Source organism: Psittacula echo, assembly GCF_963264785.1.
Source record: "Psittacula echo genome assembly, chromosome: 2".
In the NCBI taxonomy this organism is placed as follows: domain Eukaryota; kingdom Metazoa; phylum Chordata; class Aves; order Psittaciformes; family Psittacidae; genus Psittacula; species Psittacula echo.
This window is the reverse complement of record NC_137737.1, coordinates 1629057-1654349: the sequence shown is the minus strand read 5'-3', so window position 1 is coordinate 1654349 and position 25293 is coordinate 1629057. Positions and strand designations below refer to the sequence as shown.

At 43.2% G+C, this 25293-nt stretch overlaps 1 protein-coding gene across 1 annotated transcript; it reads left to right on the top strand.

The window, feature by feature from the left end:
* Positions 1-189: 189 nt before the first annotated feature.
* MATCAP2 (microtubule associated tyrosine carboxypeptidase 2) lies at positions 190-25293 on the top strand (the record flags this gene model as incomplete). Its single annotated transcript, XM_080610881.1, has 7 exons — positions 190-214; positions 6529-7211; positions 16612-16755; positions 18813-18945; positions 20089-20394; positions 20891-20988; positions 25132-25293. 7 exons carry the CDS (start codon positions 190-192, stop codon positions 25291-25293), a joined length of 1551 nt encoding a protein of 516 aa, XP_080467007.1.

Sequence of the window (25293 nt, the reverse complement as noted above, 5' to 3'; positions counted from 1 at the left end):
CAGCCGGGCTCAGTAGGCCGTGTAGCGGCGAGGCCGAGCCGCCTTCGGTGAGACTTGTCCGGCGCGGCTCGCTGGCTCCTTCCCCGCCTCTCATCAGGGCTCCCCGCTCCTCCCCGCGCAGGAGGCGGGAGCCCGCCGCGCAGGGGGAAGGCAGCGGGGCAGAGCGGCGGCGGTGCCCGTCCGAGCACCATGCTGGAGTCCATCCGTGTCACCGGTGAGTACCGTCCCCGGGGGTCCTCAGCCGGGCGGGACTGGGGCACCGGGGCAAGGGGCTTTGCCGGCGGCGAGGCCGCGGGGCAGCGTGCAGGTAACCGGTCCGTCACGGAACAAGACTCACCCGAGGAGGCGCCGAGGGGTTCCGGGAGCGGAGGGAACCTGCCTGCCCCGAGGGAGGACGGCGGAGCGGGAGCGCCGCAGGTAAGCGCGGACCTGCGGGGCGCCACCCGCCTGCCTCTCCACGGGGCGAGGGGCTGGAGATGCGAACGAGGATGCTAATGAAGGTGTTCCTGGTTGTGTCAGGTGGCTTTCACACCTCTCTCCTTCTCGCCGTGTTGTCAGACAACTTTACAGATCCTGATGGTATGTGTATATAAAAACTCGTGTTGTGACTATATTATGGGTGACCTGCTCCAGGTGGCCCTGCCTTGACAGGGGGGTTTGGACTAAATAATCCCCAAAGGTCCCTTCCAACCCTAGCGGTTCAGTGATTCTGCATACATGGTACATAGGAAAACCAGCTGCTGCTGCAAAAAGAGTGTTTTCACTCTAATCTTCTCCTTGTTTAGGTTTGACATCATTACCAAGCACAACTACAGGCTGAGGAGACTGCATTGAGAGCAGCCCTGAGTAGGTCTTGAGGGTGTTGGTTGATGAGAATCCCACCCTGCAGTGTGCACTGGAGCCCAGAACCCCCCCGTATCCTGGGCTGCACCCCCAGAGCGTGAGCAGCAGCTCAGGGAGGGGATCCTGCCCCTCTGCTGTGCTCTGGGGAGACCCCCCCTGCAGCCCTGATCCAGCTCTGGGGCAGCAGCACAAGAGGGACGTGGAGCTGCTGGAGCGAGGCCAGAGGAGGCCATGGAGATGCTGCGAGGGCTGGAGCAGCTCTGCTCTGGAGCCAGGCTGAGAGAGCTGGGCTGGGGCAGCCTGGAGAAGAGAAGGCTCCTGAAGGGGAGACCTGAGAGCAGCTCCAGTGCCTAAAGGGGCTGCAGGGAACCTGGAGAGGGGCTTGGGACAAGGGCCTGTAGGGACAGGCCAAGGGGAATGGCTTTAACCTGCCAGAGGGGAGACTGAGATGAGCTCTCAGGCAGAAGCTCTTCCCTGTGAGGGTGCTGAGGTGCTGGCACAGGGTGCCCAGAGAAGCTGTGGCTGCCCCATCCCTGGCAGTGTTCAAGGCCAGGTTGGACACAGGGGCTTGGAGCAAGCTGCTCCAGTGGAAGGTGTCCCTGCCCGTGGCAGGGGTTGGAACTGGAGGAGCTTTAAGGTCCCTTCCAACACAAACCAGTTTGGGATTCTATGGTATTTGGGTGGGTGGGAGTAAGACTTAGGTTAAATGTCCAATTCCCAACATCCTGCAGGCTCTAGTTAACTAACATGCTGTGAAAGTAGAAAATAGTTCAGAACCAGTCTATATACAGGGGCTTACTGACTAATACTACAGCTAAAACATTTTCATTCATTATGAATAGACAGATCTTCCAGTGCTGTCAGATCAAATTGCCTGACACTGTCTGTCTGTTCAAAGCTTGAGTGTTTGTAAACCGTAAAGGTGTTTGTAAACCGTAAAGGTGTTTATACAGGTGAGGAAATACATTACCGGATTATGGTCAGATTCTGTTATGCCACAAACATAAGCCTGTGGGGGTTGAGAGGCAGTGGAACGTTACAGATTCATATACAACACACTCTGTTGCCTGTTTCTTACAGAATAGTCTTTCTACAGCCCTCTGCATGCACCACCCACACAGTCTGGAGCTCATAAACTACACGTAGTTGTTAATCTATTTTTATTAGCTGAATATTGACAGATATTTCTCTGTAATGTAACTGCCCTGTTGTGATGTGTCAGAGAAGGGATCTTGTCACATCCATGCGTTTTCTGCTCTCCATCTCAAACTTCGCTGTTATTACTTGCAGACAGCTCTCATACATTATTTACAGTTCTGTCAATCTGAAAAGTCAACCTATTGGAAGCCATTTCTAATTTTGAACAAGAAATTCAAGTGTAATGGTAATGGTGAGCTGAAAACCAAAAGCAGTGGCTCAGACCATGACATTCCTAGGATAGTGGGAGCTGCTCTGAGAACATCTTTGCTAAGCACCTTAAGAATCATACCTGCAGTTTGGTAAGGATTTGTCCATTTTGCATATGTAACCTGAGTGACAGCTGCTTGAAAACCACAGGAGCTCTCTGCTTCTTTTAGAGCAAGGTTAGCTGGACAGAGGGAGGTCTGTGCTCACAGATATCTATGATTAAGCTCATTCCACCTTTGGGACAGGTAGTTAAGAAGCTACCCAGTAGTGTAGAGGAAGATTTTTCTACAACACTCTCAAAGTCTGGAAAAAAATCTTACATTGTGATTTTACCACAGTATTATTAACATGATAAGATTTGCTTAATTCATCAGTTTGCAGAGGATGGAGACAAATAATATAACCTAGCTCCCAAATAGAACATAAAATCCAACACTTTTCCTAATGATCTAGTCTCTGACAAGATTAGGCAGTGTCTGTGGTTACAAGATTCAAAGTTAATGTGACTGGGGTGCATTTCATTAGTGCAGCATCATAATAAGGTTTGTGGTTCCCACATATCCTCTGTTAGCAGTCTTCTCCAGCCGTGCTGTGACACTGGAATAGCTACATGTATATAAATGAACTTACCTTATGGGATAGCACAATCCAAACACAGTGGATCTGAAGAGAGGCAGAGTTCTACTCTGGCCCAAGACAGACAAAGTTGCTATTGAACAGGAGGGTCTTCTGTCCTTGGTACTCTAATGATGCCAAAAAGGGGACAGGCACCTCTTCTGCCCCTCCTTCTTGCTTCCTCACGTTATCACCTTACATGTTTCATTTAGCAATTCACCTGTCTCTAGGGTCTGTGTTTTTATTACTGTGTTGTTGCAGAGAGGAACAAAATATCATTAAATGGAAGTAAACATAATGGGAAATCTTTTGGGGAGAGACTATGCCTGTTTTACCATGAAGGTTTTTAACTGTTGAAAAATTTTGAGTGTTTGGAAGCAAGGGCAATGAAGACAATCTTTGTACATACATGACATGATTTGAGGGAGGTTCTCAAAGGTAACCGGGGGCTTGGGCATTTGCTCTTTGACAGTTTGCTGCTGCAAAATCCGAACTGTGTAAAGTCAGGAAGTTCAGATTTGTGGATGAGATACAAAAGATAAAACCTACATAATCTGTAGCATGATATGCAGAGTAGTGTTATGGCATAGTATGGTGATGTTAATTTTCATCCCTTTTACAAGTAACCTGTTGATGTCTGTGCTGTGGCATCCAGATTTTACAAGATGGAAATCACTGCTAGCCAATCTGTGTAATTAATGGGAGTTGACAATCCTTTCTCCAACAGGCTGCTTTATAGCAGTATGATACCTCAGTACGTTTTGAAACACTGAAGCACGTTTTCAGAACATGGGCTGTGTGATGAATGGGGCTTATACTCAGAATACTAGACCCCTGTTTCAATAACCAGGCATTGCTGATCCTTGAAAACTCTTGGATATAGTTTAGTAAGTTGAGTTTCCTGGAAGACAGTGTGGTTTTAGTTTGGTTGACGTGTCTGACTGTTTAAAATGGTCACTATTACAGATTAAACCTAATGTACTGGAGAAAGAACTTTCAAATTTGCTGATTCGCAACATGATTTTGACATTGTCTCAAATGTTATTTTCTCATTTATTTTGTAAAATAATGATGTGCACAGGACCAATCAAAAAACTGAGTTAAGTGACTTATGTGAAAAGTGCACTGTTATTTAATACAGTCTCTCAAATCCGATGGATTAGCACTGAGTCTAGGCTTCCAGCACAAATATGCATCAAACTGTATCCTAGTTTAGTCAGAAGGAAATTAAGGACATGCTTAGTTTGGCAGCTGAAAAAATGCTTTGCTATGAGATTGCACGTACAAAGTCACCACAGAATTGGGGACAACTATTTTTGATATCAGCCATGTGCACATGAAACCTGCCAGCGCGTGTTCAGCACTTGACGACCACTGATGACACTGACAGGAGAATTAACATCACTGACTTGTGATGCTCAATCACAGGAAATTATCTAGCTATAACTGCATTTATTACTGGCCAACTATACTTCTTACCTCTGAAAGCTTACTATCATGAGATTTTGGTACTGGACCAACACAAGTGTTGGGGGATGTTAAGGTAATTTTGAGTTGTTTCTTTGAATTCTATTTTCTATTTATTGCTTTTTAGATACAAGTGTGGTATTAATTCAAATTATTCCCGGTGCAGTAGCAATTTAATTGATTAGTAGAGAAGGTGAAGCACTACCACTGCTAGCATTACAGTATTATCTTGCCCGTTTTAAGAAGTAGCTGTAATTTCCTGCTTCAATTTTGTCTACAGAAGCAGTCACATGCTCAGAAATTTAACATTTCTGTGTTCAGCTGTTCTGGAAACCTTGCTTTTCATTTGCCCTTCTTAAAAGTAAGGGTTCTCCTACAGTAACAATTGGGAGAGGTGTGAAGTCCATCTCAAATCCTTGCCGAGGATAATGTGAGAGATAATGTTTCAGGGAAGTTGTTTTGATATTGTGATGGGAAGTGTGGTTTCTTACCACAACAGCTCATGGTAAAGCAGGATAAGCCATGTAGGCAGGTGGTCACGTATGTGATGAGAATGATCTGACAGAAGCTGAACAGGAATGCCAAGGACTACGCCAAGGATAGAAAGAGAACTCGCAAGCTTACCGTGAAACAAAACTGACCTTGCACAAGATGTGCATGCTTTAGTGAAACAGAATAATCTAATGCTTCTGTCTCTCTCTTGCCAGTGGAGGAAACACCCAGGCTGCAGATTTCCCATCGTATGTGCATGCAAACAGGAGCTCTGTCTCTTTGCTTTTTAGGGCAGCATCTTCATGAGAACTGAGGAACACAGATGGACACGAACACAGAACTGAGAGAGGTCCAGCAGCATGAAATACGTTGTCATGGTGCTTCTGTTGGGAGCAAAGCCTAATTTTACTGGGAAAATAAAGCTGAAATTAAACTGCTATTGAGTTGTTTTTTTTTTTTTTTCCCTTGGAGGCATTAAATGATCTTTTGCTAATGTTCCATTCAGAGTATAATTACTGTATGTAAAGTAATTACAGCTCATCTATGTATAACTGTGGGCTGCAGCTCAAATCCCTTTTGCGGGCTGTAATCAAACTCTGGCCATATCTCCTGTTCTGGTAATCTGTTCATTTTAGGTGCGCAAGTCAGAAGCATTTCTCTGTGGCAGGATGTGTTTGTGCCCTTACCTTCAGCTCACCTAATGTTCTAGGGTGAACCGATTGAGGAGAGCAGGGATGGTTAGAACCAGGGAAGAGAGGTCACTTCTGTCTAACAAAGCAGCACAAATGTCAAGTACAGTTTTAATCCTCAATGATTTTCCATGCAGCTGCCCTGCACCAGGGACCTGTCTCCCCTGAAGGCTATGCCAGGGGTGAGAGCAAGAAAGGAGGATTCATTCATTAAAGGAACCCTATTCTTTTGTTGTACTCAGCTTGGTTAACAGTGTTTCTTCTCAAGTGCTTTCTTAAAGTCAGCTGTTATTTTAGAACAACATTGAATAGATGAAAAAACAGCATTGTCTTAAGGATTCTGAGGGCTGTGTTTGTAACTAGGTGATCTCTCTCCTCTTTAAATGTACCTTACTGTCTGTATTAAGAAGGTATACATGAAACTGAAGTCTTTTATACTGCTGTTTGTATGCTGTTGTAAATCATTCACAGTGGCTGGCCCATTCCTGTGTGCTCATCCTTTCTGAGAGTAAATTCTGTGAATGAGATTTTGCAGCTAAGCCCACTCCAGACTGCTTATATCACAGCACAGATCCCTGTGGGACTTCACTGTAAATACTGCTCACATACTCCTATACAGTTCCCTATTTTTAAAGCTACTCTTTATCCATACGGAAAGTCTTCCTTGCATGGTAAAGATCAAGCAGATTTTGACTGAAAATTGGTTAATGTAAGAGTAAATACTCATAAAGGCCTACACAGATCCTTCTTTTAAACAGGTTTGTTCTTAATTGCAAATAGTGCACTCGTACATGGAGATCCAAGCATAAAATATTTGTTTATCTGGATCTTACAAATCCGAAAGTACACAATGCTCCCCTATGTCAGGAAGTTAAGATTGACTCGATGTGATTGCAGTTAAGACAAGTCTTGTGTTTCATTTATGTTGCAGTTTCCAGTCCCTAAGATTAATATTGCTGCATGGAACAATTAAATTTGTCCTCAGTTTTATTCTTTTTTCCCCTCCTCAATGCAGAAAAACTTCACTGGCGTAAAACAGAGCTTTCTAAGAAATCGCTCCTGAGACCAGAAGAACATAAGCTGAACATCAATAATGAAAACAGCCTCCAGCACCCACCTTCGGGGATCCTCAAGGACATTTTCACAACAGGAACGAGTAGCTACAATGTCCTTCTGCAGAGCAAAGAGGAGAAAAAGCACCACACTCAGAAGCAGTCATCTGTTCACCACAAGAAACACAGAAAGACTACAAAGTGTTCTGCCACCTCCCGAAGCAATGAGCACCACAAAATCAAGGTCCCGCTACCCTTGCTTAGCCCTGGCTGGTACTGCACAAACAGACAGCCCTCCATCATCGTCACCAGCCCAGTGTCTACCAGTGTGAAGTTCACCAGCAGTGTTTCGGTTGCAGGGAGCAGCATAGGGCTGCCATCTCGACCCAAAAGTAGAACTAAGAGGCATTTGAGTCTAACAAAGCCAAAGCAATCCCAGTCCTCAAAAAGCCATGGTAAAGAAGGTGATGCCTCTGGCCAAAAGCTCTGTTTACTGACTGCAATCAAGCCTTCCAACGTGGAGAAAGAGAAGATGAAATTCTTCAAGTCAGATTTTACATACAATCCTCAATTTGAATATGAAAACCCTGCTCTGCCAAACGTGCTAGCTAAGCACAGCCATGCATCTGACAGATTCCTTAAGCAGGTATAGTTACTTTCCTTTCTCCTTTTCCACTGATGAGTTTTTCCTACACCTATTAAGGTGGTATCTGGCTTTGTTTGTAGCAAGTTGTTTCTCCTTAACATCCTCCCCTACTCTTTGAAAAATGCATCAAAGAATACCATAGTAGTATATATAATATATAGTAATATATAGTATAGTAATAGTATAGTAATATGTTAGTAATATATAGTATATTATATAATATATAGTAATATATATAATAATATTGAAAGAAAATATTTCTGATTAAAAAAGGAACCCCTTCCTAATATTTACAGGATTCTCTAGGGTAAAGGCACAGCTCCTTTTAAATGGGTTTACATGAAACATGATTTAAGGCAAGAAAGCTTTTTAGGCAATGAAGCAGAGTGTAATACAGGAAAAATACAATACCTAAATAGGCTTTAGTAAACAGAGGAAAAAAGGCAGTCCTCTTGGTGCCACAGGGATTGGGAGGAGGGGATAGCAGTTACTTGAGGTCGTGGTTATTGGATAAGCATATGTTGATGTTGCTTGTTTTAATCAAATCAGAAAGGATATTTGCATATACATGAGGCTCAATCAAGCAGCAGACAAATTCCATGCCAGAGAGGGGTAAAATTTAAACAGACATCTCTCTCCCCCTGCAGTACTATGCAGCCACATTGGGAACATAGCCACAGACATTCCCATTCTGTGTTACTATGTTGGCTTCCTACCTGTCTTTGAGTTACAAAACCCCAAAACCAAGAACAAGACCTTGCTTTCAACTTAGACCTAAGTGACAAAACCCAGTGCTTATCTATGTAACCACAGAAGCAGTCCTCCTCCTGCTTTTGCCATTTTTAAATGGTTTATAAAGATCTGACTTGAGTCTGACAAGCTTTTCTATACAGAGAATCTCATGTTTCTAGTGATTACTTGGGAAGAGATCCTGCTGTTCCACGAGTTTCACTTCTTTGTGGTATGAATATTTCACTTAACCCCTCCCCAAAACGCATGGTGAAAAACATACATGAATTAAAGTACCATGGATTCTAACAAGTGGCCCTTAGCTTGTGGAGAGTCTGGCTTTTTCACATCCAAGAACAAGTGTAGGTGTTACTGCCCCTTGTAAGGCTTGGTCTGCGTTACCCCTCAGTAGCTGGGTTTTCTTTGTGAGAACAGCCTGTTCTGTACTTCAAATCAGCTTCCATATTTCTAAACAACCCACTAAATCACACTGACACCAAATAAGACTACTCCTTGACTAGAGCTTTTTACAAGTCTGCCGTTGATTTCGGTAGCAGTATGAGCAACAGTAATCATAACGAACAGCAAATCAGCAATGACTAATTTAACAAACTGAATTTAATACAAATTATCCCTTTCAGTATGAGGTAGCAGAGCTTTAGAAATTATTTCATGCATGATGTTTTTATGGAACAGGCCTATCATTGATTTACCCTTCTTTTAATAAACACCCCCCCAAAATAACAGATATTCTATTAATGAGTGATTCCTCAGGATTATTCTGTTACTCTATCTTTTTCCCTTTAAATACAAAGCATGGGAAAATAAAGGCTTTATAACAACTATCAAAAGCAGTGAAGGATTTCATATTCAAGGAGATATGATATTTCTGAGACTTACTACAGAAGACGTAAATTGTTTCATAAGATTCAGTGTAAGTTACAGAAGTTCTTCCCAAGCAAGGCATTTATCTCCTGAAAACACTGAACGAGTGTCTTGCACTTCATAGAAACGACCAAAAGAGCAACTTTAACACAGCCCCAAGCTCAGCAGCTGGCACTCCCTTTTTTAGCTCCATCTCACTTGAGAAATTCTCATCTCCATGCACATTTTCTACCTAGAAAAAGCAGCATTCATCACCATTTTAATCAGCAAATACCGCAAGGAGCACTTGCATTTCCTTAGGGTGATCCTTTCCAACCCCAACCATTCTATGACTCTATGCTTTTCCTTTTGCCACGCAGGTTTTATTTGTCAGAAGATACATGTTGGTATCTTATAGGAAGCGATAACTCTGGCTGTGAAAAAAGTACTCACAGCGCCATGAGTGGGGTCTGCAGTAAAATCAGAACTGTGTGCAGCCGTCCTTTTCCCTGCAACAAGGACAAATTCAGTTTTGGGGTTTATTGAACCACTGTTGGCTTTCATTTGTTGCTGTACATATTTAAGGAAGCTTTGCTTTCCATGAGCAGAAACAAAATGATTCCTGTTTTACAGAAACCTATGGAGGATGCTTACAGCAACTTAACACTTGCTCTTCTATGACTATTATCTTTGTAAACCCAGCTTCTTACTGACAGAACTCACCCATTTTACGGGGAGGAATGTTAGGATACTTCAGTGAAATGAGCTCAAAAAGTAACATTTCAGAGCTTTAGAGGATTTTTAATAACTTCAAAAATACTTTTATCCCCAGCTATGCATAGCCCACTAGGACATTAAAATAGATTGTGTTCTCTTCTCGCCCTTTGTGCACATCTGTGGAATTGGTTAATACAGAATTATTGCTACATGTCTGGAAGATGAATCACATCCTGCCCCGTTTATTTGTATTATGTTTTTTAAGGCAAAGAATGCTATGGATTTGGAAACCATTAACACAGCAGTGCTGCAGTGGGGAACACACAGGTTTGTAAGCAACCACCTTACCCCCAGGCTTCCGTCAGCTCAACGGTTTTAAACCATGGGCACAGCCCAGCACATTTATTGACTTCTCACAGATGTAAACACTTTTAATCAATCCATTTGAAACCAGCATTCTGTTGTACCTCTTCCACTTTGTTCTGTTTCTTTGTTTTTCTCCACTTTTTCTTCATAATAAGGCTCTTTCCTGAGTCACACAAGATGTGCCTTTAAGGAAGAGGACTTGAGAATAAAAACTAGCATGCAGACTTGCAGCTTTTCACATTGACTGACATATCTAATAGTACAGAAATTAATTCTCTTACTGCTGCGTTTCAAGGTCAGTGCAGCAACTGCATGCTCTCAGTGCTATGAATGTTTTCTTGTTAGCACCTTCTGGCTCAGACTGTGCTTCACTGTTAAGTTTCCTTAATACTTAATCGTGTTAAGAAACACTTGAAGTGTTTGTTATTTCTCCCACAGATGGGAGAGGTGGCAATACTTAGCTAGAAGTAATTGTCCCAGTGTTTGCAGAGCAGATGACTTAACAGTTGCCATTTGCTTTAACCAGAATCAGCAGGGGAGCTGCAGCTTCAAGTAACCTGGGTGTTAACACCTCTTTCTCTGAAGCCTTCTACATGAAGGCAGGAGATATATTTTTATATACATAGGTATTTAGAAAGGAAAAAAAAAAAGCATCATTTTGTTGATTAATCCCCTTGTGGAAGAGTTGTACATCCCTCCCTCTTGTACTCATCAAAACATAGTAGCTTTCAGTTAATAAATATATCAGTTGTGTCTTATTGCAAGTGTTTGTATTACATACCTTTTAAGTCATCAATACAAGTAGTCTGCAATTAGCAAATTTATCAGATGTTGGAAAAACAGTTAGGTGGGGCTGGAAGGCTGAACAGCATGGCTTTCAACACTGAGTAATCCTCTGCAACGGCCAGGTAACGTCACAGCTTTGGCATGTTGAAGATTCAAGAGCATGTCACTGGCTGTGAAAAGCACTTAACTTCAAAACCCCTCATTCTCCACTAGTAACAAAGTCTCTCCTAAACTAAGATTTATAGCTAAGGTGTGTTAATATCTAACACAAAGCACATCAGGCCATCCAAGTGGCATAAGTTCTCAGGGTACTACACAAACATCTCTCCTCTGCTACAAGAGACTGTAGACCAGTTGCTTCTGGTGATACTATGATAGGAGTATAGGTTTATTTCAGAACACAGTCTCATACAAAAACCAAATAGGTGTTAATATTTAGTTCCTTACAAAGCATTTGGAAAGCTTTTAGTTAAAAACGTTTCTGCCAGCTCTACGTTACTTAAACGTGGTCCTCATCACACCAAGAACAAGCACAGAAAAGACATTTTAAACACTGAATAAAACTCAGAATACTACAGCCTGAATACACTGGCCTAAAAAACCCTGCTCTTACCTCTCTCCATTATTTCCATTTGACCCAAAAGGGCGGGTAGCCACCATTTTATGGCTGTTGATTAGACAAGTTCCATCTGGTACCTCTTTGTGTTACCTAAAGACACACCTGGGAAGCTTTCTTCTCCAGCAAATAACCCCTGCAGGGAGGAAAGGGATGGTACCTGCAAGCCTTGTCTGTCCCACAAATCTTAACAGAGACTGCAACCTTTTTGTAGCGGAGCTGCTTCTGAACATAGGATGAGCTGACAGTGTAGGGGCTGCGCAAGGGAATTTGTCTTGAGGCTGCTGCTTCTTTTGGTACTCTTTGGTAACAATAAGAGGGATTAAACCAGACCTTTTAGATAATAATTAAAAGAACAGGAATTACTGCTCCTAACCAGTAACCTGGCCCAGCCACATAGTCCTTTTTCTCCATTTTTTTTAACCTATTGCTGAAGAATTTACAGTTTGGCCTTATGAACTGTGGCAATATCAGTATTCTGCTCCCCAAAGGCTGGAAAATAAGCTCACAGTTGGATGTTGGAATAGGCAAGAGCTGGCATGCTGGTCTGGATTTTCCCCTTTCCCAGCAAGTTATTGCAACACCCGACTTTGAGTCATTTCATCTCCGAGAAAAATGAAGGGCTTGCTGTTGTATTCAGTGCCTGGGGTCCAAAAATATCCCAAACCTTTTCCAGCATCACTAGGGACAGGGCTTCTCCCATATATCTGTGTGCTGTGTGTGATGGTTCTCCCTCTTGTTTCAGTGCTTCCAGAGTCATATCTGCCCACTTGGAAAGAATTATTGGGACTTCTGCTTAGCTTGAAACAGTCAAAGGAGAAGGTGATAGTAGAGAGCACCCTTATTAGTACTTTCCTAACCAAGAGAATGGATGTTCAGCAATGAGGAGGCTTAAGCTTAATGATTTTCTCAATATGCATGGGTTCAAACCTGCACCATCTATTCGGAGGTCCTGCCAGGATGTAAGGTGGCACAGCATGGCACACAGGGGACAGGAAGCATCCTTCAGTATCTCACCTTTCCTCTTGCAGTTGCAAACAGTGCACTGGGTTAAGGTGGGAAAGGCGGGTGTATCTGTGCCTCTTCAGTGGAACGTAGCCCTGAAGAACTGCTGTTCGCATTATGCTGTTGATTCAAGTGTCTCACAGCATTTTAGGAAAGGCCTTAAACAGCTCAGGAAGAGTTCAAGAGGGTCTCCTGGCTCCAAAACTCATGCTGCCTCCCTCGGCCCACATAGATCCACAGGGAGTTTGCTGTTACAGACCTCCAAGCAGGAAGTTAAATGCACATTTACAGTGCTTGTTTTCTCAGTGTTTGTTGTGATGAGATAGCTTTAGAAAATCATAGAATCATAGAATAGTTAGGGTTGGAAAGGACCTTAAGATCATCCAGTTCCAACCCCCCTGCCATGGGCAGGGACACCTCACACTAAACCATGGCACCCAAGGCCTCATCCAGCCTGGCCTTGAACACCACCAGGGATGGAGCATTCACAACCTCCTTGGGCAACCCATTCCAGTGCCTCACCACCCTCTCAGTAAATACCTGCATCTAAGGTAGGAGTCCTCTGAGATAACATCACCAAATAAACCAGCGCAGCACTGCATCTCATAATAGTAACGTCTTTATAAACAGCATGACAACAGAGAACTGGTTAATAAAGTTTACAAGCTGTTCTCAAACACCCATATTTTTATGAGCTGTCATGTTGAGAATAAACTGTTCTTTTGCTCTCAGATGGTTTTGTCAGTCCTCTGCTTCATCAGCTCTGCTCTCATCCACCCATACGTGACTTTGATCAGCACTCTAGATTTGTCCTGCTCTTTTCAGAAAGTATGCAAAGTATCTTTGCTATTCTTCAAGCCTTTTGTCTTGTGCTAGCTTTACTGGCTTCCTTCAGCCTGTGAGCCTCACCTGCCTGTTCTCCGTACAAAGGCTTTGCCATCGCATTGTTGGAAGAGATTTTATTCAACGTTTGATATGAAACGGAACCGCACTTGATGTTTGCTTTGCTGAGAGGCAGGATGGGCATCAAAATGTAATGTCTGGAACCCAACAGCCACATGATCCTTTCGCTATGGCCAAGTGTTGATTGAGAGAGAAGTACTGCTTTATCTAGGGCAACATTGTGCCCGGGGGCTTACCAACCATTCAGCTCAATGGATGGGCCCCTTGCAGCACCTGAGCCAGTGTTGTGACCTTGTTTGATTTACTAGTAGAAAGAGGTGGCCTGAGTGCTGGATACTTTCTGAAAGTTGCCTTAACATCCTTAAAAAGGAAAGGACCAAATCCTGGTGCCTATTGAAAATAACCTCCATCCCTGCATCAGTTCCTCCAGTGACTAGCTTCCAGAGAATTTAAAGCCAAACCTTTGTTCCCACAGGTTCCATTGGGCTTTAAAATACATTACTGAAAACTTTTGAGGGGCATGCTGTTCTGTCCGTGTACATTTGAACATGGACTTATCACACACACGTACTGTGCTTTGTTCAGAGAAGCCAGATACACCAAACTAGTGGGTCACATAAGGATCTGACACCTCACAAAGGGAACTGAAGAGGTGTTATTGTGAATTACTCAGGCATAAACTTCCTGAGACAGGGGGCAGGAATGCTGGGGTTGCTTCCTTAACCAGTGATTTTGTGTAAGGCAGGAAAATGCCTCGGTATTCACAGACACTGCAAAAATGATGAAATAGCCAGTGTTTATAGAAGGTAAAAGTTAATTTGCAATAAATTCATATGTAATTAAAAGAGAATCCTTTGGGGAAATATACAAGCTATTAAACAAGAGCTAGATTTTGCTCTGATTTGTTCTTTACATCTAGCCCTCGATCCTACATTTTGCTAGAAGCAATTGTCATTAATCTCCAGAAACACTAGGACTTGCATGAGGGATTCATGTGTTCCGTCACTTCATGCTTACACACTAACCTTGCTTCATTGATCGGAGGGCATTTGTAAATAACAAGTGATGTTAAGATTTGACACAAGAAAAAACTATTTACTGCCATAGAAAGACCTCTCATCTCTTGCTATAATCTTTTAGGCCCTGCTACACCTACATTACACTTGTACAAGGCTTAATGGGAACCAAAATCCCATTTACCTCGTAGGTCACCAGTACAGATGCATATTGGTCTTTACTCGTATTTCTGAGCAATAAGTTACAGGAGTAACAGCAAAACTATCAGCACAATCTCTGTCAAATACCTACAGCAGTGGGTCAGCAAAATGATGCTAGAGCTGCCCAGTTTACAACAGATGAGAGTGTATCTTCTACTTTTAGTACATCCATCTTTACAAATGTGACTTGGTTTGAAGTCACAGAAGGACTTTGCAGTTTCCCAGCTGCAGTCCCATTGCCTCTTGTCTTCAGGAGCAGGAGGATTTATTTTCTCTGCAAACAATCGAGCCAAAGGTCTATGAGGTACCTGTTGATTCTCTTGGGAGTCACCTGTTTCAGTGCTTAAATGGGGCTGCTTAACCCCCACCATGGAGCTGTGCTGCCCTGTGTCATCATTGCAGTGTTGTCAAACCATTTGCAGTGGCTCAGGTGGTGGCCCAGCTTTCCTCTTTTTATGATACCTCTCTTCAGACATCCTGACGCCTGATCTGAGAAAGAAAACTTGATAATGTGTTCCTCCTTGGTGCCTTTCTTCATAACATCCATTCCTTATTCATGCTAGCTCCAGGTCACAGCAGTGAGACAGTAGATGATAGATCCTTTGCTTCCAAATTGCTTAACCTCCCCAAATGACAGCCTTCTTAAAGCTAACCCCCCCACAAACACACCTTAATCTGTGCTAAGGGAATAAATTATGCTGCTTTCTTCATCCTTGAAAAAGAAATTGAGATCTGACCAGGAGGCCCTTCAAGTTTAATAACAAGTATTAGAGGCAGACAAAGAAATACTAAGCATTAGGTGCAGTATTTCTTTGGCATTCAGGTAAGTGATATTTCTCTCATCAGAGAGCCACAGGACTTTAAGAATACACCTAGCTGGCATGTATGGCTTTCAGTAGCAATTACTCAGGGTTGCTTAGTTTCAACTTGAAAAAAAACCGGAACAGGATTGTTCGTAGCTGTGAGAGATATAAAATGAATCCTATTTTCATGGACAATAAATCTGACAATGTCAGAATTACATAGCTGGAAACAAGCAGCTTGTTATCAGCTTCATGCGTGGGGTTAAGTGTACAACAAAAAGATTCCATCTGCAGTTTCCACCTTCATCATTAGTGGTATTTTCTTAGCAAGAACATTAATTTTTTAAGGTAATACCAGTAACACTTTTTTTCTCTCTGAGATTCTTGGGAGCTTCTGCTCTCATATCTATGGAAAAAGACATTCCCTGTAGCTGGGCTGTTGCTGGGCAAGAAGTTATTTTCCTCATTTTCTTTCAAAGGTGTGAAATGACATGTTGGGAAGTAGATTACTGGGCACAAGCATTTCATACCCTACCAGTAATATGTCCAATAAGCAGAGTTCTGATCACATTATAGGCATCATTCTCTGCTCTCAACCTACAAGGGTCTTCCAGCAGCTAAAGGAGTGTTGATACCACATTACTTGTCTAATTAAACATGCCTCCTTCATGGTGGGTGGTTATAAAGAAATACTGTGATTTAAATTAAAGGTTTAAATCACAGAATCCCAGCCTGGTTTATGTTGGAAGGGACCTTAAAGCTCATCCAGTTCCAACCCCTGGCAGGGACACCTTCCACCAGAGCAGCTTGCTCCAAGCCCCGTCCAACCTGGCCTTGAACACTGCCAGGGATGGAGCATTTACCACTTTTTTGGGCAGCCTGTGCCAGTGCCTCACCACTCTCACAATAAAAAACTTCTTATATCTAACCCTGTTTCAGTTTGAACCCGTTACCCCTTGTCCTATCACTACAGTCCCTAGTGAAGAGTTCCTCTCCAGCATCCCTGTAGCCCCCTTCAGACACTGGAAGGCTGCTATGAGGTCTCCACGCAGCCTTCTCTTCTCCAGGCTGAACAGCCCCAACTTTCTCAGCCTGTCTTCATACAGGAGGTGCTCCAGCCCCTGATCATCCTCGTGGCCTCCTCTGGACTTGTTCCAACAGTTCTGAGTCCTTTTTATGTTGAGGACACCAGAACTGCACACAATGTTCCAAGTGAGGTCTCACGAGAGCAGAGCAGAGGGGCAGGATCACCTCCTTGGACCTGCTGGTCACGCTTCTCTTGATGCAGCTCAGTATAGATTAAAAAAAGAGAGATTGAGAGGGAGAGAAAGAATACACAGTCCTACACGGGGGTCTTACTGCATTCATATTGGCTATGCTTTTGTATTTTGTAGTCCATTAGCATTATGGAGCGGACACTGCAGAAGTATGGAAGCTATGAGAAGTTTGAGCAGGCCACTGGAGGCAGCTTGCTGACCAAAAGTCGCATCTGGAATCACGTCAGGAAATACATGGTGAAAGAAGGCTGTCTTGGTGAGGTAAGTCACCCACTGGATCAGGAAAGAAACATTTACCTAGCTCTTAGAAATGACACATGGATGAGCCCAAGAGACCATTTGGGAGGCCTTTCCTCCATAAGGAAAAGAATATTCCTTACATCCTATTTTTCTCATGGCTGTGCCCAGTCTAATTGTTGAACAATTGAAATGATGCAAATTCCGTGTGAATGCTTCAGCCATCTCTGAGCCTGTTTCCTGATTCGTTCGTGCTTGTTCTCAAATTCACCTCTTTGGGGAGTACCCCAGAACGACACCGTTCCTTCCCTTTCCTCAGCTGCTTGGAGACCAGCACATTCCCATTTATTCATCAGTTCTGCCATCCGCTCTCTTGTATCAAGCCGTTTGCACCAAAAGAAAGAGTTAAGAAAAGGCCAAGACAAATAAGCAGCAGTCCAGGAGACTGATTTATAAGAAGCAACACAAAGGAAAGTGACATAAGTGAATAAAAATGTCTGAAAGAGGTTAGCTTGTTCAGTTGGTTTGAGTGCCTGACTTTAACCACCTAATTTTTTAGAGCCGTATGCAAAAAACACTCATTTCCACCATCCAGAATGTCAAAAGTCCAGTTTAACTGATTTACGCAGAATTGCTTGGAAAAGTCAGATGAAACTGAATATAGAAAGAGAGAATTACTCCAAATGAAAGCAGCAGCTGACACAGCCCAAGACTTGGATGAGATCACTGCCAGTGAGCAACAGGAGTCTGGAACGGGAGCTCAAGAGACAAAAATCAGTTTCCTAGAAACTAGGTTTCATTCGTAAACATAATATTATTAGGAGGAACTGTTAAACTCATGACACTTTTGGGGGAGACTCCAACTGGGCACTGCTACCAGACTTTAGCTGTTTCTAAGGCTGAGGTTATAAAACTATAGCTTAGACGAAGCAGAAAGAAAATCACATTTTTGGTCTTCGTTACGCTTTTATCTCCCTTTGCATTCGTTTTGTCTTGGATTGTCTTCATGGAAGTAGGACCCTACACCCGCATCAAACATCCCACATCCTTCTCCAGGAAATGCTTTACTTTTCCTGCAAAAGCAGGGTTAATACATCAATCACACTTAGCGTGTTCTAAAATATCCTGAAAATACCCTCTCAAGTTGGAGAGGTGTTAAAGTGAAGTGGTACCTGTGCTTTAAATCTAAATCCTTCCTGCATCTTAAACACAGGACTGACCGTTTGCTGTTGAACTTGAAGCTGAGTGATGGGGCTTGAAAACAGGGAAGTGTCACATTAATGCCATTGATCCCTGGGTCCTTTTCTGTTAACTGATATTAAAAAATTCTCTCTTGTAGGTACTCTCCCCTGTACTCCTCTGAGCAGTACTGTTTCTTTAGGCATTACATGAGGAGGGAAAGTCTCCAACAAAGAGTTTTCCTTCTTCCTCCCATTCACTTCTTTAAAAAGTCTTTTTATATTCAAAAATAACAAAATACATCAATTTGCATTGATTTCCTTCTCTGGCTGCTTTTGTTTTGACTACCAGTTTTCCATTGGTAATCAGAAAGTAAGAACTAAATGGTATATAAATATATACACACCATTTATATGTATACCAAATATATGTATGGTGTGTATATTTGTTTTCCTGGTATAAAACAAACCAATACCAGTATTTTAATAATATTTCAATTCTGCATCATGTAGCAGGAAATCAAGTTCACGGTGCTTCCCCCTCTTATTTATATGGCTTTAGAATTGCAACTAAGAAGATTTCAGACAGTCAGGTATATAGATACGTAGTTTATTTATGTGTGCTTATCTAATATTTTTCAGTTCTCAGTAATACCAAGATATTTAGAGACAGTTCAAAAAATCAGGTGTGTATCTTAACCCACACGCTGAGACCTGAGGTTTTGTCAGCAGCACAGGTAGCTCAGAGGAGTCAGAAGTGTCTCTCAGACTTGATTCCTGGTAGCAAAGAAGAGCTGTGAAGGTCAAGGGACCAAAGAGTAATGCGATAATGGGAGGGTCAAAGGAAAAAGCAGGGCCAGGAGGGAGAAGAGCTCTTTGCTACCTGAACTCTCTCATCTTTAGATTGTGGTCCATCTCACGGAGGACCTGCTGTCTCGAGCCTCAATGACAGTGGTGAATGGCCGCCCCACTCTCACTATCAATATCTCCACTGCGCGAGAGCACTGGCTGGAAGGGATGCTGAGACATGAAATTGGTACGAGCATGACATCGGTTCTCCATGCAAAGGGGAGTACTTGCATGCCTTCTTACTTCTTTTGCAATGATGGCCAGGCACTGTACATATACAGAAGGAACATCCCTATCTAAAAACCTATGCTGTAGGTTCAAGGGAAGGAGAAGCCTATTTATCACTGCAGCATGCACTGAAAGGATTCCTAGGGTTCATGTACATCTGCATTTTAGGTTAGATCAGGAGTGAGCTTTTGAAGTGAGCCTCCCAGCTATCCCACTTACTGCACTGAGGTTCACATGCCAAAGGAATCTTGGAGCAGGCAAAGTGTAATTTTCCAGATGATGCTAGCTGAGAGGCTGTGCTGCAAGGCATACCTTCTGTGTTGTCACTGCTCAGGGTCATTTTGCTCATGAGATCAATTCAGAGCTAGTCTGGAGTTAAAAAAAACCAAAGGGAAACAAAAAGATGAAACTCTTCAACCTCAGCACCAGCCATTTCACTGGACAAATCTGCTTCCATTATGCTGCATTGCTTGCAAAAGTAGGCATGCTTTAGGTGTAAAGAATTTACCCAGTGCCCCCTAAAATGGTGTAAGATTGCCTTGATTTTGCATTACACAAGCTTGGCCCAACCCTGTGGAAGGTTGCTATGAAGTTTTCAGTGACTTGTTCAGATTAAGTACATCAAAACTGGATAAACTTGGCTAGTGCCTGAATTTCAACTGAAGACGCACATTACTTACACTATAAGGGGACATAGCCTCTTCCAAGGCAATGGTAGGGCTGTTAAATCACCTTCAAGAGGCAACATTTCTGCCCCTTCACTTTGATCCTCCTTCCTTCTGTCCATTACACTGCCTAGCCTATGCTAGAGGCATTCAGCATGTAAGATGCTTTTGAAAATTCCTTTCCATGGATTTGGGAACTCAAGTCCCTGCTGACATTTGTTTTCCTTAGGTATTTGTGGGAGTCCCATTTGCAGCCAGCAGGTGAATAATTGCACCATGTATCTACATCGGACAAAATTCTCTGTTGTAAACATGTGCCCAGTCCTACCAGTTCAGAGTCCTGAAATGGGCATCTCCTTACATATTTTTTGTATATATATATTTTTTTTTAATCATTAGACGCTACTGTTCTAAGTCCCATATTCCTTTCTTTTCAGGAACTCATTACTTTCGGGGTTTTAACAACAACAGCCAGCCTTGGTGCAACTGGAATGGACGTAGAAAGCATGGGCTAAAGCCAATCAACCCTACAGAAGAGGGGCTAGCAAGCATCCACAGCGTCCTGTTCCGCAAAGACCCTCTCCTTTGGAGAGCTGCCCTGCTGTACTACACCGTGTATCAGGCTAGCCAGATGTCCTTCAGTCAGCTTTTCCAGGACTTGGGGAAATTTGTCAAGGACCCCAATACTCGGTGGGATTACTGCGTACGAGCCAAGAGAGGCTGGACCGACACATCGCAGCCAGGTGGGTTCCCTCTTTGTCTTCTCTACTGTTGTACCTCAGGGAGGTTTTCCTCATGTCACACACTCAAACCTTTTCAAAACAGAGCCATGGGACTCCGCACTTGCTGAAATGAGGCAGCAGGATTTCGGCTATTGAAAACAAGGTTGAAAATGCACCTGCATGAGGCTTTCAGACCGAATGCAGTAATGGATGGGTTTTGCTCTTGGAAGTGGGAATGTAAACTGCGAAACACTGAAGGAGTTCATACAGTCTGACCTCCTTTCATGTTCATTACGAGAGATGTAATGTTGCTGTGGGTGTTCACAGGCACCATCTTCTGTGTTTGATTTCTTTCTCTGGCTAGTGGGTTTAGCCTTCTACTTCGTTTTTGGGAAGGTTTTCAAAGCCTGGGATATAAACATCTACTTTTTAAAAATACAGTTGTTCTGCTCGGGATAGCTCCTGGGAATATGCCCTGAGCAAACCCTGACAGAGTATATCTCCTGCTTCCTTTTAGGCTGTTTCAATAAGGATCAGGTGTACTTGGATGGCATCCTCCGAATCCTGCGATATAGGGAGTCCATTGATTTCTACCTTCTGACAGCCCTTGGAAAGGTGAGTGAACTCATCCTTACCACAGGGTACAGCTGTGTCATTTCAGCAGAGCTGCCTGTGAAGAGCTGTGAGTCATTGCGCTCTGCTTTTCTTTAATCTCTGTTCTGTACAGCGCCTTGTATTACACAGTGCAAGTTACAAATATTTGAGGTCCCAACAAATTTCTACCAGCTGTTCCTCATTCCTCACTTGTCAGATTTAAGATTTTATGGTCATATTGCTCAAACTTTCCTCCCTTTACAGGCTGCTATTTGACTTGCAGTACAATGGACTGCCTTGGGCAACTAGTGCTAGATAAGGTAGTGGTCCTGGTAGAAAGGAAAATGAACCATCCACAACAAGTTTTCCATTTAAAATTTCTCTCACTGATGGCACCTGCAATGATTGTTAAAAATCAGTGGGTTTGTTTCTTTTCCCCCAGAATACATGTTATTTTTACATTCACAGGATGGATTTTATGTCATTCTAACTGCCATTGCTTGTTTGCTCTCAAAATCATACTAAGTAGTGCAGAAACTTCGCCACGCTTCCTGAACCAAATCCTTGGATTGCTAAGTTTCCACAGTTCGTAAAGCAGGGCTCATACTCACATAAACCAGGATTCAAATTGGTGTTGTGACTTGCATTTAGAGCTGGTACACCAGCATTTCTGCCTACTTTGCAATCAATGGGCAATAAAGGGAAGCGGCATATTATGATAGAGGGTTTTGGTCCACATGTTTTGCCTTTAGTGTCAGAAATACCCATATTGATGAGCAGAGCTATTTAGGTAACTGAACCAAGTTAAGAAGCTCTGAAAAGAAAATTGCACTATCAAATAAGTCTCTGCAACTTTCATCTCTGAAACTTCCTTTTGCTTTAAGCCTGCTTAACTCCACACAGCTTCTGCCTGCTAAACTACTGAGCTCCTGCACTGCTTTTCTCTCTTCAGGGAGTCTGCAGGATTGTCAAGCCACTTCAAAAACATACTAAGTCATTAGTCATACGATTACAGATTCCACTATAATCCACATGGCAAGGCATTCACATTAAAGGTCTACAAGCAATTTAATTCTAGCAGTATGATAATTTATAAGTGCTTCACTTTACAACTTCTAAAATCTAAAGAGGGATCTAAAAGACCACTCTAAATGTTTTTGCTGCACTCATCTTTTGCAGTCCAACTGGAAATCTGTATGTAAGAGCAGTGCCTGCTCCCAGCATCACAGAACCACAGAAGTCTGCAGGGACCTCTCAAGATGAGCTAGTCTGACCCCCATGCTTAAGCAGGGTCAGCTAGGGAAGGTTGCCCGGGACCGTGTCCACTTGGGCTTTGAATATCTCCGCTGATGGAGACTCTACAACCTCTCTGGGAAGCCTGTGTCAGTGTTTTACAACTCTCACCATAAAAAAGTGTTTGGTGTTCAGATGGAATTGTGTGCATTTTAACCCATTGCCTCCTGCCCTGCCAGTGGGCACTGCTGAGAAATGCCCAAATCCCTTGTCATTCCCTCCCATCAGGTGTTCATACATCCCGGTAGAATCCACCTGAGCCTTCTCCAGGCTGAACAGTCCCAGCTATCTCAGCCTTTCCTCACAGGAGAGATGCTGCAGTGCGCTCATCTTACTGACACTTACTGGTCCTGCTGCAATACCTCCATATACTTACAAGAAAAACAAGTTCTGCAAGCATAGAGAAATACGGAACTTGCACTGAGATCTAGGCTGTGGTTATTCTGAGCTTATCACTGTTCTAAAGGGTGATTTATTTGTTAAGGGTGGAATAGGAGGATCAGGTTGTTCCAAAGGGAGTGTTGAGCACGGCTGGCCTGTCTTCCAGGTTAGACAAAAAAGCAGAGGATTTAAATATAGGGAAGCCCAGCATTTACTGGAAATGTTTTCATTGCCTTTGGAAGATTCTCAGTGTTGTATCGTTAACAAATGAGCTCCTCTTTCTCAGCATGACTACCTTGGGCATATTTTCATTGCAAATACAATAAAGATATGAACATAATAGGAAACTAAAGCAGTCAAGTAGAGTGCTGACAACAAATAGCTTCTGTGCTTTAGTAGGTAGTTAACACAGTAGTAAAATCAAATCACTGCTTTCTCAGTGAATGTATTTAAGACAGAGCCATGCTGAAGTCTGTGTGTCTTCTGTTTTCATTCGAGTGCTAAAGATCTGGCTGATGGAGGCAGCCATGCCTTCCTGATGCTTCTGACATTACTTACAGTGTAGTAGAGAGCAGTGTGTGGAAACAGAACACATGCAAGCTGTCCAGCATACCTGAAAGTGGCTAAGGAAGGAGCTTGAAGCCTGAGGAAATATACTTCTTAGAAGGATCAGTAGGATAAAATCATGGTTTTGATGTCCTCGGGATGTCAGCTTCTTTCAGCAATGGCAAGGACTGGGAAAATACATCCCATACCTCAGATCAGATGTTTGTTTCTTGGTTGCAGCAGTAACAGAAACCCTGACCATAAAGGCGGAAAGTGCCCGTTTTCTTTCCTTTGGAAGGAAAAGAGGTAGAATTTCAAGTTGGGATGGGAAGGAAGGTCAGTATTTAGTCTCATTTACTGCTGTGTCTCCAGACTGAGAGATGATATGGTTTCATATAGCTCTTCTGTATCTACTTCTAATCAGGTGTAGTGCCACACCATCTTCAAACAGCAGTATCTCAGTGACTTGAGGAAACCTGGGCATGGGTGTAGGTTTGGCTTTTTAATCAGGATGTATCTTGATCCTGTAGCTAGGAAAGCACAGGTGTGCACCCAGCTGCAAAGTCACTCTCCTTGCAGAGTTTGTTCCTGTTATCATCAGTGAGATATGCAGCTATCTCTGACTGCCTCCATGAATCAGGCTTAGTATTCCGGATTACACCATCCTATCCTTCCAGAGAGGCCTTCCATGCCCCTTATACATTGGTGGATCATTCATGCTCACTTTAATCTTTCCCGAATAAAAACCATCACCTGCTAAGAGGCCAGGGAAGCCTGACTGCACCATGCTCAGCTCCTTAGAAAAAACACAGGGTGGAAAGGTTGGAAGGCTCCACTCTCAAGCCACCTTGCACAAACCTGCTGTGAGGAAATAGGATGTGCCAGTTAGTAAGCACAGCCAGGCTTGGGGCTTTTGCCAGTACGTATGCTTCTGTCTGCAGGGTGCCCAGAACACACAGGTTTAGACAAAGCAGCGGCCACATAGATTTCATCACACTGGATGGCTGCCCAAGGAGCCCAGTCCTGTGCCTGCGGGCAGCTTGTGTAGCTATTGCACAGCTAAAGCATTCACCTTTCCTGGACCATCATTCACAGCACCTTGAGCTACTGTGAGCTCAGGACTTGAAGCCTTAGCTTGTAGAGTCATAAGACTATGGAGAAAGATCTCAGCTTTCATTAGAAAAAAAGTAGTATGTCCTGTAGTAGCTGGAAAACATTTGGGAGTCTCACGCCTATATCCAGAAAGCTCTGGTCTCCAGTGGCCAAGTGGGAAACCCAGTCTCTGCTCTGCTATTAAATGGGAAAAAACACAAACTGGGATGCTTAAGGGTTGCCCATACTGCAGTAAATTACCAGAGGTGCCTTTTAATTTAGCTTTGCATAAGCACATTTGCTAGTGAAAATGAAAACATCAGAGGTCAGCTGCCACCATGCCCTTCCTAAAGCTGGAGGCTCCCTGCTTCCTGTAGCATGCTGTCCTGCACTCCCTTTCTAGTCCTTCAGTCTTTGGCACAGCGTTTCTGCCATGCTCATGTCAACCTTTCCACCTCTTTGAGAGGAGACTCCAAGACTCACGTGTGCTCCTATTGTTTCCCTCTCAATTCCTGCAGCTGCTGTAGGTCATTCTCAACCAGGTTGCTACAAGTGTGTTCACTGATTGAATCAAAAGCAGAATTAGGTAGTGTGGTATTTGCTAAAATGATATGGGGGTTTTTGCGTCTTCCCCTGAGGCACACAGTTACTCATAGAATCACAGAATGGTTTGGGTTGGAAAGGACTTTAGAGCTCATCTAGTTCCAGCCCCACTCATGTTTTCAAAGGAGTCTCTCAAGCTTTTAAATCCCCTGCTCCAGAATGTTTTCTCACATGCAATAGAGAATTTAGAGTCGCAGCAGAGAAGTAACAGGCCTACAGTGTGAAATTAAACCATGTCCTTCCTTACAGATCTCATATGAAGATGTGGACCGCCTGAAAGGATTAGCCGTGATTGAGAACATGAGGGTACCACACTTTCTGCAAGACCATGCCCGGTATATGGAGCACTTGGAAAAGATCATGCAAGTCAATAAGCTGACTGATGAGGAGCTCCAGGATCTCATAAATTAA